The 16307-nt window shown below is 34.7% G+C and overlaps 1 protein-coding gene across 1 annotated transcript; it reads right to left on the bottom strand.

Moving 5' to 3' along the window:
* Nucleotides 1-2245: 2245 nt before the first annotated feature.
* LOC139864235 (uncharacterized) lies at nt 2246-3631 on the bottom strand. The gene is made up of 2 exons (XM_071852815.1): nt 3531-3631; nt 2246-3172 (listed from the first exon to the last, which is right to left on the bottom strand). The coding sequence occupies exons 1-2, from the start codon at nt 3629-3631 to the stop codon at nt 2344-2346; spliced, it is 930 nt and encodes a 309-aa protein (XP_071708916.1). The 3' UTR covers nt 2246-2343.
* Between the last annotated feature and the right edge of the window lie 12676 nt (nt 3632-16307).

The raw sequence follows: 16307 nt of genomic DNA, 5'->3' as shown, positions 1-16307 counted from the left end.
TTCTCATTGCAAATGAATCAATTGAATTTCTAAAGAATAAGGGTATCAAAAGCATGGTCTTCAAAGTTGATTTTGAAAAGGCTTTCGATAGCCTCAATTGGGAATTTTTGGACGATATGATGGGATATATGGGGTTTGGAAGTAAATGGAGGAATTGGATATCTTCATGTTTGAAATCGGCCTCGATCTCCGTTCTTGTTAATGGATCGCCATCAAAGGAGTTTAAGCTAGGTAGAGGGGTAAGGCAAGGGGACCCTTTATCGCCGTTCCTCTTTATAATTGCGGCGGAAGGTCTCAATTGGTTAGCTAAATCTGCGGTGTCAAAAAACCTCTTTAATGGAGTGGAAATTGGGAGGAATAAAGTCCTTATTTCCCATCTCCAATATGCGGATGATACAATTTTCTTTGGCTCTTGGAGTTTGGAAAACATCAAAAATCTTATGAAACTCCTCAAATGTTTTGAATTAAGCTCCGGATTGAAAGTTAATTATTTTAAGAGCAACCTCTTTGGTGTGGGTGTGGATAAAAAAGAAATAGATGAGATGGCTACTCTTTTCGGTTGTAAGGTTAGATCATTTCCGTTTACATATCTTGGGCTTCCAATTGGTGCTAAGATGGGTAAAATGGAGAGTTGGAAACCGGTTTCGGATAAATTCGAGAAGCGCTTGTCGGATTGGAAAGCACGTGCGATATCCTTCGGAGGACGTTTGACTCTCGTTAATTCGGTTCTCAATAGTCTACCGTTGTATTTTTTTTCGTGCCCCGCCTAGTGTGCTTAAAAAACTTGAGTGTGTGAGACGTAAGTTCTTTTGGGGCGGGACATGTAACAAGTCAAAAATTTCATGGGTAAAGTGGGAAGATGTCATTCGTCCTTGGACAGATGGTGGTCTTAATATTGGTTCTCTTAATTATAAAAATCTTGCATTAATCGGCAAGTGGTGGTGGAGGTTCCTTACCGAACCCACTTCCTTGTGGGTTAATGTTATCAAAAGTATTTATGGGGATTCAGGACTTCTTGATATGGGCGGGAATTCTTCTTCTTTTATTTGTACTAACACTACTTGGAGTAATATCATCAAAGCAGGCATCGAGATCAACAATTCAGGAGTGGCGTTCTTTAACTCTATTTCTAAAGTAATCGGAAACGGGACCAAGACCAAGTTTTGGGATGACATTTGGATATTGGACAAACCACTAAAGGAGATTTTTAATAGATTGGTGAGACTTGATTCAAACCCTCATGCTTTAGTTTCGGATCGAATTTCTTGGGTAGAACAAGGAGTAAAATTCGAATGGGATTGGTTACGAGAACCGACGAGAAGGACAAAAGGCGAATTAGAAGAGCTCGAGTTCATTTTATCTTCTGTTAAAATGGACCCGGATAAAGAAGATTCTTGGAATTGGAACCTAAACGGATGCGGTACTTTCTCTACAAAAAAGCTTACCACGATCATCATGTCGAAGTCTAATTGTACAAATGGGAATAATACAAGTGCGAAGCCGTTGGAAACTTTGAAAAATAACCTTATACCAAAGAAAGTAGGTGTCTTTGTTTGGAGAGCAAGGCGGGAAAGATTGCCCGTATTGGTGGAACTTGATAAGCGAGGGGTTGATCTTCATTCGGTTCGATGCCCTCTTTGTGATGGGGATATTGAAACGGTGAAGCATTCCTTGCTTGATTGCGCAAAGGTACGGGTCATTTGGGAAAAAGTATACTCTTGGTGGGGGTTTGATTCGGCTAACCTTTCTTTTGGAAATCTCCTTGGTGGGCCTTGTTCTAATACGTGCTCCGTAATTAGGGGCAAAATTTGGCAAGCGGTTCAATGGACGTGCGGATACCTCATATGGAAAAATAGGAATCAAATGGTTTTCAACAAATCAAGTTGGTCTCCTCCGGTTGCCTTAAACGAGATACAAATAAAAAGCTACGAGTGGATTGCGAAGCGTGTTCGAGGAAAGAGAATAGATTGGCTAGATTGGTTACATAATCCAAATGTTCTATTGATGTAACATATTTTCTCTCGTGTTGCATATGATTCTTCCTCGGAATCTCTATGCTTGTGTGAACTATTGTATCATTGAGATTATTTTGTTAATATAACTGCTTTTCCAAAAAAAATAAAAATTAAGTAATTACTAAACCAAAGTTTACAGGATAGGAAACAGAATCTATTAATGGGAGATAACATAATTAACTAATTCGTTTAATAAACAAAAGCTAATCAAATTATCATTCATATCCACTAAGAACAAAGTCGAAAATTAAAACCCGACGAGTAAATCAACTTAAAGGGTACTATATACTATAATCAATGAAGATGATGAATCCTAAGGCAACGTTGTCTAGGCATTCTCCACAACTACAATAGCAAAGCACAAGTTCCCATCTTTGCGAAACGACCACACTTGAACAATCGCAGTTTCAACCAAAACGTCCTTGTACTCTTCTCGAAAATCATTCCAATTGGTCTTTAGCACATAACTTCGAGTCGAGTTCACTGACCACATCTTCAACGTCAGCTTTTGATCGTACATTCGCAACGTTGGCCCCATTACTTGTACAACAAACTGGTCTTTCGCATCTAGGAGCTCTTTCTCATGAGCCTTTAAAAAATCAAACGTCTCAAGTTGGTTACACGGCATTGTTAGCCTGTTTTGGTCATCTTTCATATCACTGTCATACAACATTTTCTGAATCACTAATGTCAACTCTGAACCGTTAATCTCATCACCCACGATAAACTGCTTTAACCGCTCAGTCACATCATTCCTAATTAATGGTGAGTCTTTCAACGTCTTTTCCATCTCCTTTACCATCATTCTTTTCATCTTCTTCATCTTTTTTCCTTCTTCATCATTTATTATATTTGAACGTGGACGCTTGGCTATCGATTTCTTTTTCAGTTTTGGTTTCATAACTTTCGTTGGTACTTCGATTTTGTTTGGTAAGTTTTCTTCATGAACTTTTCCGGGTAACTCGATTTCAGAACCAAACAACTTAAACTTTCTATTTGCTAACTTGTCTTCTTGAGCATTAATCTTAGGTGGCTCGATTTCAACACCAAACAACTTAAACTTTCCATTTGCTAATTTTTCATTATTTTTATAAATTGTTGCCTCTTCTTTCTCATAACCGCCTCTTTCATGTTTATGGAAATCTTGTGTCATGGGCCTAAATAACAGATCATCAAGAACAACAACGATTAATAATTCAAGACATATACAAAGAAAGATCGATATTGTTAATTATATATGCTCAAATATTCTTTTTCATATATAGACAAATTAAATACGAACTACTAAAAAAAAAACTAAACAGATAACACAAATTAACATGAATGCATTCATAATACTGATACAAATTATTAATTAAAAGTAATAAAATTTTCGGAAAGAGAGATTTATTAACTAGCTAGTGTCCTATAATTTCTACGTATACGTATATATACATGTTTCTGATTGATCTATAAACGTAGTTTATGAAACGTGCAAGATTATGAAATAAATAAACAATAACGTGAATAACTAACCTTTTATTGACATAGGTACGATCATATGGTATAGCCGATTGCATGCCCAGAGTAAGAAAGGAGTTAGCAATTTCGGATGAATCAGTCAAAGTAATAGCCATTGTAACTTTTGCGATTACAATGCAACTTCAGTAAAGTATGAAGACGGCTGGATCGAAAGAAATTAAAAAAGAAATAAAACTCAAGAATTTGATCGTACACGTTTAATCAAACCATGTGGTATGGTTATATTATATATAGAAGGAAAAGTTTAGTACTTGCGGGAGAAGTTTTCGTGTGGAGAATTTGAAAAACAAAAATAATTGTAATATATTAATACAAAAATACAAATAGGATTTCATTAATTATGGAAACTGTATTCCCATATATGATTGGTATGGATATGGATATTTGTTATACAGATTACTTCAAAAAATTAAATTAGGAATTTAAATTTGAAAATAAATATTATCTAAATAAATATTGAGGTTCTTACTACTAAAAAATGGAAAATAGAAATCGGTTACAAGGGGATTAGGAACCGGTTTTACAATCGGTTCCTATTAGTACGAGGTTACTAAAGTGGAGACCAATTTTAAAACCGGTTCCAAAAATTAACCTTACTAAAAAAACAAGTTCCTTTACTGTAAAATAGAAACCTGTTTTGTTTTTTTTTTTTTTTTTGTATTTTGTAAAAAATTGGTTCCTTTTTCCCTTTTTCTTTTTTACATTTTGTTTTAAAGCAGTATTATTACCACTTTCGGAACCTATTTAAAAAAAAAAAAAAAGGTCTCAACTATTATATATTTTTTAAAATTTTATTATAGACAATATATATTTATCACAATGGGTGTTTGGGAGCGATCTTTTTGAAGTTTTGTGGAGCTTTTAGCTTTTAAGAAAAAACTTTTATCAAATAAATAGCCTCAATTGTTAAACAAGCTTAAAGCTTTTTGTGGGATAAAATAGCTCCAAAATAAAACGCTTCTACATGCAGCGTCTAAGATCAAAAAGAGCGTTTTGGTGTTTCGCTTCCTTAAACACCCTTTCAAAATATTAAGAAATCTCCTCGTACAGTACATATTTTAGAGCATCCAACTTTTTATTTATATGTCCAAGAGAGGTAATATTATATTACGTAGTATTATATATATTCAATACAACATAGTTATAGACCCACTGTTTCATGCTATTAAATATGGGAAGTGATATGTACACAACCTAAAATTGTTATGTACACAATCATTATGTTTTACAGTGTTGTACTGTACAATACTGTAAAGCATGATGGTTGTGTACATAACAATTTTAGATTGTGTACATATTATCACTCATTAAATATTATTTTCATCTAGAATCATTATCGATATATGTATGGAATTTTTATAAATATGTACCATATTACTTGCATCTCGGACCATCATCAATGTTTGTTATATCAAATATTAGTTAGACTACTGGTGCATCATTTTTACAATATTATTTGTTAAATTTTGTGTTCTTGTAACTTCTGATGATCGAAGAGAACGCTTTGTATGAATTTTAAATTGTTTTTTTACTCATGTCCTCTTTTTTATTATTTTACTGTTTTTTTAACATCTTCAGCTACTTTACCAAACATCAAAATACATTTAAAATGTGACGACCCGAAAATTTTCGACCAAATTTAAACTTAATCTTAATATGATTTCGACATGATAAGCAAAGTTTATTTAATCGAATCTCAAAATGTTTGAACTATTTCTTTTTATGAATGCATTTGACCTTCGACTATGCCCGACGATTCACGAACGATTGTTTGTAGGTATGTATGTATAGGGAAAAAAATATAAATACATAATAATTTGGAATAATAAAATATCAAGTTAATAAGCAAAAGTAAGAATGTAAAATAATATACAAGATAATAAAATGGTTATTAAACTGAAGCCATATGTAAAGATATACGATTTCTCTATAAAAAAAAATAATATTACATGAGAGTGTATATAAAAGGTCTAAATATCATATGTTATTATATATCAATTAGTAAATATTGTATAATATATAATATTAATATATTAAAAGAGGTTACAAGATTAAAAATATAATTATTATTCAAAAATTATTATTTTCATTCTTATTAATAAACTTATTAAAAACTATCATTTTTATGATTATTAGTATCATTATTTATTATTATTATTATTAATATGTTTATTAGAATTATTGATATTATCATTATTATTAATTAATTTATTATTATTAGTTCCATTATTATTATTAAAATAAATATTAAATATTAAGGTTGTATAATTAATATTAGTATTAGTATAATTTCTTTACATATTTAAATACAGATATAGATATAGTCAATATATAATTATATATATATATATATATATATATATATATATATATATATATATATATATATATATATATATATATATATATATATATATATATATATATATATATATAATTATATACATATACATATACATTAAATACATATAAAAATTATAGAAAATACGTAAGTCTGTTTTCCCAATCCCTATCATTCTGTAAACTGTTGAACTAGTTAGTACATCAGTCGATTCCAAACCATGTAATTACAAAGTCTGTTGAACATAACCATCACCCTTTTTTATGTTCATCTGTTACAAATCAAAGTTCAATTTGTCTATACCAAACAAAAACAATGAAATCATACTACTGTTTACATTATTCGATTGCCTTTTTTTTATATACAGCTAACCATTCCTATAATTGATGAATGAAAACAAAAATCAAAGAAAATAAACCAACACCTTTTACCGTAAAACAAACTATCATAAAAACCCTTCTACATTTCATCCCACTACAAACCGTTGAAACCGCTTACCATTTGTGGTTCTTTTCTTTAATCAAATTCAGACACACCACCTTCATTCTCCTCTTGCAGCAACACCGTAAACCACTGCTGCAATGTATATTTCTGTTTCTTAAACCAACACCCTACTCTCTCTTCTCTCTCTTTCACTTCCCGTTTCTTGGCGAATGCACAAAAGCAACTCTTATTGCAAACCATCGTACTTTTGCTGCTGCTATAACGTTACCTCTGTTACAGCTGCTTACTTCGGTTTCTGTTTTGTTTACTACCATGGCTCGATATTCTTATCTGTTTCTATTAAATAGAAAAGTTGATCAATGAGGAATACTTTTTAGTGGATAAGTACTAGTGGCCAATTACAAATTACAAAAGAATGTCGATTGATTGCATTTTCTTTTCCTGAGTAAGCCGACACCCACTACCTGCACACTTTATGTCATTGATTACTTTTAATCAAATAAAGGTGGTATTATATTCATAGCAGACAACTACTCCACTTGATAAAATGTTACGAATATTGATTTATACCTTGGGCCATTGAGTATCGGTTGGGCAAAGGAGTATTCATTTTATACATATTGAGCCGTAGCCAAACCCATCCTTTTTTATATTTTTACAAACCCCAATTTGCAGCTATGTGTCTATTCCCATTTCCAGTAGTCATAAATGATGCAAGAAAACGAATACACAAGGTAAGTTTGAAGAGGAAGAATGACTGGAATAGGCTGTACGAGTTAATCTTTGTTTTTTGTTAAACTAGCGAATACACAGCGATGATGAGGATCGTTAATGGCGAATGATTTGAATAATGATAGTAAAGATTATGATAATAATTAGAATAGAAAGGATCATGATAATAAGCAAGATGGTAACGATAACGAAGATGATGAGTAATAATCATGATTTCATGCAGTTACGAAGTTGATAAAGATGATGATAGCGAGGTAATGAAGAAAATGGTATGATGATTCGGTTACGATGATATATGTATAGATATAGGGACGATATATGATGATGCATGAACTGATGTTAATGATCGAGAAGATTATAGTATGAGGATGTTAGTATCGATGATCAATAATAATCATGAAATATGATTATGATGTAACACCCGCGTTTTGGGGCTAGTTGAAATGACCATTGTACCCTTGGGGTATGGTGTAATTAGTGATTTTAATAATTATATGTTTATAATTATTTGGTTGTTTAGTTGAGACCAGTTTGTGACAAGGGTCACAGAACAGGTTCGTTTGTTGAATTTGGACTCCGTTAGGGCTTCCTAACGAAGTACGAAAGATATCAGATAACTGGTAAATACCCGTGTGTGATGGGGTATTGTATTTAACCTAAATATAAAAGCTAGAAGTCAGCTACTTCTCTTATTTTCTTGAAGCTTCTAAACAAACACCGTACCTAATCTCTATCTCCTTCACAAACCCTAGTTGATCTAAACTTAAAATTGGATTAAGAGACTTTAGAAACTGATTTCTAGCATCATTGTGAGCATCATCTCAGGTTTGTCTTGTTGAATCCTTGCTTTGATTCTTGATTAAATGGGTTTTTATGTTCTTGAGTAAAAGTGTGATTTTGGGCTTGAATCTTCATGAAATGTGTTTGTTATGCTTAATTGATGTTAGATATATGTTATATAGTTGTTATATGATGTTTTTGAAGTGGTTTCATGATCAGATTGAGCAAAAATCATGTTTTGGGGTCAAAAAACGCGAAAACAGCGTGCTGAAACTGATTTTCAGCACCCACACTTTTGACAGATCAACTGTACGTGTAATCACACTTTTGATGGGTCAACCGCACGTGTGAGGGCTCACTCGCATGAGTGAGGCCTCAGTCACACGTGTGACAGCTGGTCAAATTTTGTGGAAACTTGTTTTGGTCATAACTTTCAAACCGTAGCTCCGTTTTTGATGAATCAAGTATTGTTGGAATCGTAATGAAAAATCCTTTCCAATGGTAAACTTTTAAGAAACTGGATCAAACTTTATTTTGGTCATAAAAAGGGGTTTTAGGGTTTATGCCTTGTTTTGCACGCATTTGAGTGTCGTTATGGGCTGAAATTATAATGTAGACTTATCATATAGTGAATACATGTTGTAGGTGTTGATTTAGTGTATGTATTATTGTCTAATGTTGTGATTTTGGGTTGAAACCCATATAAATAAATGTTGCTACTGTTCTTCATCACTCGCACGAGTGAGTCTTCACTCGTACGGTTAAGGTAGTCAACTGTGTGGTGAACCGTACGAGTAAGTGGTGATGGGAACTTATGTTTTGATTATGATGATACGTACGGTTGAGATGTGACTCGTACGAGTCACTGGTCACTCATGTAGTGAACCGTACGGATCAGGTGAGTCATTGTTGGATGTTTGGTCATAGACCAAACGTACGAGTGAGTTGTCAACCGCACGGTTGAGTGTTCTCAAACGTGCGTGTGATGGTGTTACTCGTACGGTTGATAAACCAGTTGTAAAGTGATTAAGTGTTGGTTTTAGTATTGTTGTGTTATTGTCTTGTTGTCGGGTTGTTATCAAGACATGATTACTGACTGTGTTATGTCTATTCTTAGGTGATAAGGACGAAGGGAAGGCTTAGTAAGATTAGAATTCTGAGTGCCTTCTGTTGCTGGTAATCGGTGAGTGGGATTATCTCCGGGTGTAGTATAGAGTAGCAAGTTGTGCTACTATGTTATACTATTTTACTTGCTATGCTTAGTAGATTTGTTGTAATAATGATCATTGTAGAGTTGCCATGCCAGTCGTAGGGACAGTTGTTCGTAGTGGTAGTTGCTTAACAGTTGTGTGCACAAATTGTAGTTGCCTGTTGGAACCTATTGTTGTTAGGTTCAGCTCAGGGAGGTCAACCATGTTGTGGTTGGGTCCAGTTGGCTACTGTTTGTTGAGTATAGTGCTGAATGACGCATCACCTGCGTGTGGATTTACTATACTGGGAATTCGGTAGTAAGGACTTTCGGTAGACGCTAGACTGATCATCTAGTGGTCGTGTGCTCGTACAAGCCGTCGAGTCTCTAGTTGGAGCATAGTTGCTAGTTGATAGTTGCCAGTTGATAGTTGCTAGTTGTTAGTTGTCGATTGCCTGATATTGATTGTTGTAGTTGCTGTAGTTGTACAAGTTGGTACTGTATGCTAGATCTGTTAGATGATTCTATTCACTTAGCCTTGTGCTAACCCCCCTCACCTCCTCCCTTGCAGGTTTTGGATCTTAGTGCTGGTAGGGACGGGAGTCGCGTTGAAGATATGTTTGACAAGACGAACTCTGATGTCTTAACTTTTATAAATATGTAACTAGTCGTTTAATGTAACACCGGTGGTTTGTAATGAAGTAATTAACTAAGGGTATTTATGTAAATTAAGTCTTCCACTGTGATTTAAAAAAAAATCAGGGTGTTACAACTTGGTATCAGAGCATAGGTTTGGCCGCATGTACATTGTGTTGAATGTCATGTTCCCAAACCTTGTGTTGTGTCAAACATATCTGAGGGGACGGGTTAAGTGAATGTAGGGATTACATGCGTTAGTTGATAGGTACTAACATGTTTTCCACTAAGCGTTGGTGTGAGTTGTTGTGGTAGTGCAGATATGGCAGATAATGCAGGAAACGCAACTGGTCCGTCAGCCCCTGGAACATTCAGAGCCCCAGATGAAGACGGATATGTGTCAGAAGAGGATCCGCAGGAACAAATTCTAGATTTGGAAAGTCAGTTAAAGGAAGCACATGATCGAATAAGGGAATTAGAACAAAGTCAGGTAATAGTGAATCCAAGTGGTAGCGTACCGAATCAAATGTTTAATGGGTATCCGCTGCAGCCAAATATGTATCAGCCAACTGGAAGTGCTTTCCAACAACCGTAATGGTTACCACCTCAGTATCAGTTTCCTTAACAGTATCAGATGCCACCTCAGTTTAATCAATAGTTCTCAAATCAGATGTGGGGTCCGTATCAGACGCTGATGTTTCAACAACCAAAGAAATGTACGTTCAAACAGTTTCTGAATTGTAATCCACCCGAGTATTCAGGAAGTTCTAACCCAACGGTAACCCTTAACTGGTTAAGAGAGATAGAAAAGGTTTTTGAGGCATGTCAGTGCGAACCAGAATTGCAGGTTATTTATGTTAGTCGTATGCTGAAGAATAGGGCAATGGTTTGGTGGGATACGGTTATTTCTAGTATACCAAAAGAGCAAGTGAACATGAATACTTGGGAACAATTTTATAGTAAAGTTTGTGAGCAGTATTGTTCGTCTTATGACCTCAATCGAATTAAGACGGAATTTCTGGCAATGAAAATGACACCTCAGATGACGATAGATGAGGTGATTGAGCAGTATATGGATAAATTAAGGTTTGTGCAACAGTGGGTTCCAGATGAGCAGTCCAGAATTCAGCACTTTGTTAATATAATTTTACCAGAGTACATAACAATGGTTAGGATGGCGACGACGTTATTGCATGCGTTTGTTATGGCAAAGATGGTAGAGGATGACGTCAGAGCAGCAAGGAATCGAATAGTAGATTATGAGATGCCACAACAAGATCAGGTGATGAGTCATTCAGACTCTAGGTCAAAGAAGTCTGTTAAGTTGAAACAGAAGAGTGGGTCAGAACATAGTGGGTCAGCATCAATTCAGAATTCTTGGTGCTATAGTTGCAGATCATCTCATAGTGGTCCTTGTTCAGATTCAACCAAAAGATGTTTGAGATGTGGTATTGTGGGACACGAGATTCGGATGTGTTCGTTCCAAGAGGATGTATGTTGGAGATGTCATCAAGTGGGGCATAGGTCAGCTCAGTGTCCGTATGTAAGAGGATCAGGTTCTGGGGCGGGGCCAGGAGCGCAGTCGGGATCAATAGGTGGATCTTCTGGTTCTCCAGTTGGGCAGAAAAGAAAGAATCTACCTACGTCAATAGCAAGAGCTTATCAGATGGTTGCAGATGCAGATGTTGAATATGATGTGAATACAGGTATGCTTCAAAATCCTCGTATTGTTTAGTTATATATATGTATATGATTGTGTATATATATGTGTGTGGAGATTGGTAGATCTTGATTGTAGTGTAAGATTTATTTTGTTGGGTTATGTTGTTTATGTTTGTGTGACCCTTAGGTTGAATTTTTGGGATTGAAGACCGTGACTTGGATAGAGATGTGTTTGGTATCTTTATGAAGTGGACTTTTGGATGACACGAAGTTGTTAGATAGTGACATGAGTATGAGTGATATGTCGGTGGTGGACCTTATTGACCAGATATTTCCTATGCTTGTTGGATATGTAGTGATGTTGGTAGACTATATTTGAACATTCGATGGATAATGTTTTGAGTAACTGTGATTGGACAGATGGTGTAATCGATTAATCATAAAGTAGTTAAATTAATTACCGATGCTTATTGAGGAAATTGATTGGACATAAGTTAGTGAATGAGATAGTAGAATTTTTCCGTTTCGAGCAACTCAGAATGAAGGTATGATTTAGGATAATATGCTTGTGTCCGGCCAACAGAAGTATATTGTGATAAATCATACGGAATTTCTGTGAAGCTGAAGGAAAAGTAGGTGGCCTGTGCTATATTGGATTGTGATGTGAATGAATATGAGATGAATAACCTGTGTAGTTCTGTTGACTTACGAGACAATTTCGTGGACATAGGTATAGATTTTAGCATGATAACTAATTCTATTGCCTAAGCTTTGGATAAATGGGAAAAGTGGACTGTATAAAGAGTTGAATTGGATGACAGATTGTGAAATTTATGATACGGAATGGCGAAGAAACATGAATTTGACTCTGATTATTTGACTTGATCGTGTAATTTGTGGGCTTAAGTGGATTAACGGACGTTGATCGATGAAGATTGTGAAAAGTTATTTTGTATCGGGAGTGTATTGACGTCAAGAATCTCATTTCCCTATGCAATTGTGGTGGATATCGTCGGTATTGGGGATAAGATCGATAAAGTTAACCGTGTGTTTTGGCGGTTCGAGTAACAATTTTTGGGTTTGTTGAGCATAGTTGACCCGATTCTGAGGACGAAATCTCTTTTAAGGAGGGTAGATTTGTAACACCCGCGTTTTGGGGCTAGTTGAAATGACCATTGTACCCTTGGGGTATGTTGTAATTAGTGATTTTAATAATTATATGTTTATAATTATTTGGTTGTTTAGTTGAGACCAGTTTGTGACAAGGGTCACAGAACAGGTTCGTTTGTTGAATTTGGACTCCGTTAGGGCTTCCTAACGAAGTACGAAAGATATCAGATAACTGGTAAATACCCATGTGTGATGGGGTATTGTATTTAACCTAAATATAAAAGCTAGAAGTCAGCTACTTCTCTTATTTTCTCGAAGCTTCTAAACAAACACCGTACCTAATCTCTATCTCCTTCACAAACCCTAGTTGATCTAAACTTGAAATTGGATTAAGAGACTTTAGAAACTGATTTCTAGCATCATTGTGAGCATCATCTCAGGTTTGTCTTGTTGAATCCTTGCTTTGATTCTTGATTAAATGGGTTTTTATGTTCTTGAGTAAAAGTGTGATTTTGGGCTTGAATCTTCATGAAATGTGTTTGTTATGCTTAATTGATGTTAGATATATGTTATATAGTTGTTATATGATGTTTTTGAAGTGGTTTCATGATCAGATTGAGCAAAAATCATGTTTTGGGGTCAAAAAACGCGAAAACAGCGTGCTGAAACTGATTTTCAGCACCCACACTTTTGACAGATCAACTGTACGTGTGATCACACTTTTGATGGGTCAACCGCGCGTGTGAGGGCTCACTCGCACGAATGAGGCCTCAGTCACACGTGTGACAGCTGGTCAGATTTTGTGGAAACTTGTTTTGGTCATAACTTTCAAACCGTAGCTCCGTTTTTGATGAATCAAGTATTGTTGGAATCGTAATGAAAAATACTTTCCAATGGTAAACTTTTAAGAAACTGGATCAAACTTTATTTTGGTCAGAAAAAGGGGTTTTAGGGTTTATGCCTTGTTTTGCACGCATTTGAGTGTCGTTATGGGCTGAAATTATAATGTAGACTTATCATATAGTGAATATGTGACGACCCGTCCTTATCCACCTGGACGAAGTCATCAACATTTGGTCCCATTGCGATGATCTACTCCAAGTAATGTCCTTAAAATGAGCTAATGCACAGCGGAAGACTTAATTCGTACCTGAGAATAAACATGCTTAAAATTGTCAACCAAAAGGTTGGTGAGTTCATAGGTTTATCATAACAATCATTTCAATATATTAATAGACCACAAGATTTCATATTCATAAACATTTTAATAAAAATATTCTAAGTGGTTGAGCACTTGGTAACCATACTTAACATTTAATCAACGTCGCATATTCCCTTTATTATGAAATCTCACTACACCGTACCAAGTGTAGTCACCAAAATGAAGTACTGTGCAACCGTTGAATACTGGTCGTCCAGCCCGGTTGGGGTTGTCAGGCCCGATAGATCTATCAACAGGATTCGCGTTTACAATACCCATGTAAATAGTAGTTACCAAGCTACAGGGAAGTATGCCAGTGGTACAACTCAACGTAGAATATATTTTTAAGTACTTGTGTCTATTTCGTAAACATTTATAAAAGCAACGCATGTATTCTCAGCCCAAAAATATATATTGCAAAAGCAATTAAAAAGGGAGCAAATAAAACTCACCATACTGTATTTTGTAGTAAAAATACATATGACGTCATTTAACAAGTGTAGGTTTGACCTCGGATTCACGAACCTATATCATTTATATATATTAACACACATATACTCGCAATCGAACGAATATATATATCATTAGTGATATACTCGTTATCTTAATAGATTATATGTTTTGCTAATAATTTAATTAATGTATTTATTTTATATGCATTTAAATAACCAATTAATATTTATTATAAGAATATTAATATAGTTTTTGTTAAATATAATAATATTAATGTTAAAATAATAATAATAATGATAATGAAAATAATAATAATAATAATGATAATTCTAATAATAATAATAATGATAGTTTTTATGATAATAAAATGATAATTTTAGTAAAAATAATAATTTTAATAATAATAATAATAATAATAACGAAAATTTTAAAATGATAATAATTATAAGTTACCAATAATAATAAATAAGTAACTACCTTAACGAAGTAATCCTTAAAAGAATGCCCAAGTCCGGGTTTGAACCCGCGACGTCCCGCTATCCCGAAACATCCTTTAACCATTTGCTCTATCACACTTTTCTGTTTTAATTACCAACCTAAATTTTATATAACCATATTATGTTTTCTTCTTTTTAAATCTCATCATCATCATACCATTGATCTTGTATCATCATATTTCTCGCATCATTATATCATATATATATCATTATGATCATCACCTAAACATCATCATCTATATCCTAACTATTAATCATCATCCTAATATCTATTCATCATCATCGACATCGCTGTTTGCCATTACTATCCTAATGGTACACCACTATTATCATCATCTATATCATACATGATCATTATCTAAACCCATCACTATTTATCGTCTTCTTTACTCGCCATCATCATCATTTTCATTACTTCCATCATCAAAATCATAATAACCATCATTATCTTAACTTCATCTAATCGAATCATCGAATCATTTTTACTACTTATGATCATCATGATCACTTATCATAATCAAACCATCATTCTAATCGTCTACTCATGATCAACATATCATTTTCATCGTACATGAATATCACATCATTGTTGTTTTTACAGAATCATTATCACTCGTTATTTGGACCAACGTAACATGGATTCTTGGCCTGTTTCACTTCGGCCCAACAGTAAATGAAATTACACAGCCCAATCACTAATTTATCTAGGCCCGTAATAACACACAAGTCCAATAACCTATTTTCCAGAATTCTGTTGTGTTACTCGACAAAAAAAAAATGAAACGGTTCAACATCAAGTGGGGTTTATCTATTAATAAATTGTCGTCCATGAAGTTGTAGAGTGTCCCACAAGCACAACATCTTCATCATTGAGTTCGTTATTTTAGAAACAGGAAAAACGAGCAGCAATATATAAAAAAAATGTTCTCGATTGGTGATTAAAAGAAAGAAGTAGGAAAACGTGATAGTTATGGTGGTGATTTGGGTTTCAAACACCGAAAACAAGCAGCAGTAACACGAGAATTTGCAGGTTAATGATCGAAAGAAGAACAGTAGTAGTAGAGATATGGTGTTCGTTTGTGGGTTGTGTATGGTGATGGGTTTAAGGTGGTGGTGGTTTTGTGGTTGTTCACGGCTGATCAAAAAAGTAAAGTGGCGGCTGCAGTAGTAGTATAAAATGAAACAGTGATCGAAAGGATGATGATGCTTGTGGTCGTGTTAGTTGAACCGAAATAGTAGCCAAACAAAAAATTTGTAGCAGGTTTGCAGGTTAGTGGGTTTTGATGGTAAAGAGGTGATGTTTGTGTCGTGTAGGAGGTTTCAAAGGATGAAGAGAGGTGGTGGTTAGAAGTGGTGACTTGTAGGGTGGTCATGGGGTAGGTGGCTTGGTGATGGTGGCCATGGTTTGTTCTCGGTTGTCAATCATGGTGGTGATGAGGTGGGTCTTCGAACAAGAAGATAATGGTAGCATGTTAAAGGATGGTGGTTTGTGTGGTTCTCGGTTGTAAACCGAAGAGAGAGAGAAATTGTGATGGTTGTGGTTTGTGAATGTGAGGGTGATCGGTGGTGGTGTTTAATGGTGATTCTTGGTTGGAATGGTTGACGAGTGTGGAGGTGATGGTGAGGCCGGATCAAGAAGGGAAGGAGAAGAGTAAGATGGTTTGTGGTTTGTCGAATACAGAAAGGAAATAGAAAGTGGTTTTGTCTGGGTTATGCATTCATATGC

Source organism: Rutidosis leptorrhynchoides, chromosome 8, assembly GCF_046630445.1.
Source record: "Rutidosis leptorrhynchoides isolate AG116_Rl617_1_P2 chromosome 8, CSIRO_AGI_Rlap_v1, whole genome shotgun sequence".
Classification (NCBI taxonomy): domain Eukaryota; kingdom Viridiplantae; phylum Streptophyta; class Magnoliopsida; order Asterales; family Asteraceae; genus Rutidosis; species Rutidosis leptorrhynchoides.
The sequence above is the reverse complement of the archived record's forward strand: the minus strand, read 5'-3'. Positions and strand labels throughout refer to the sequence as shown.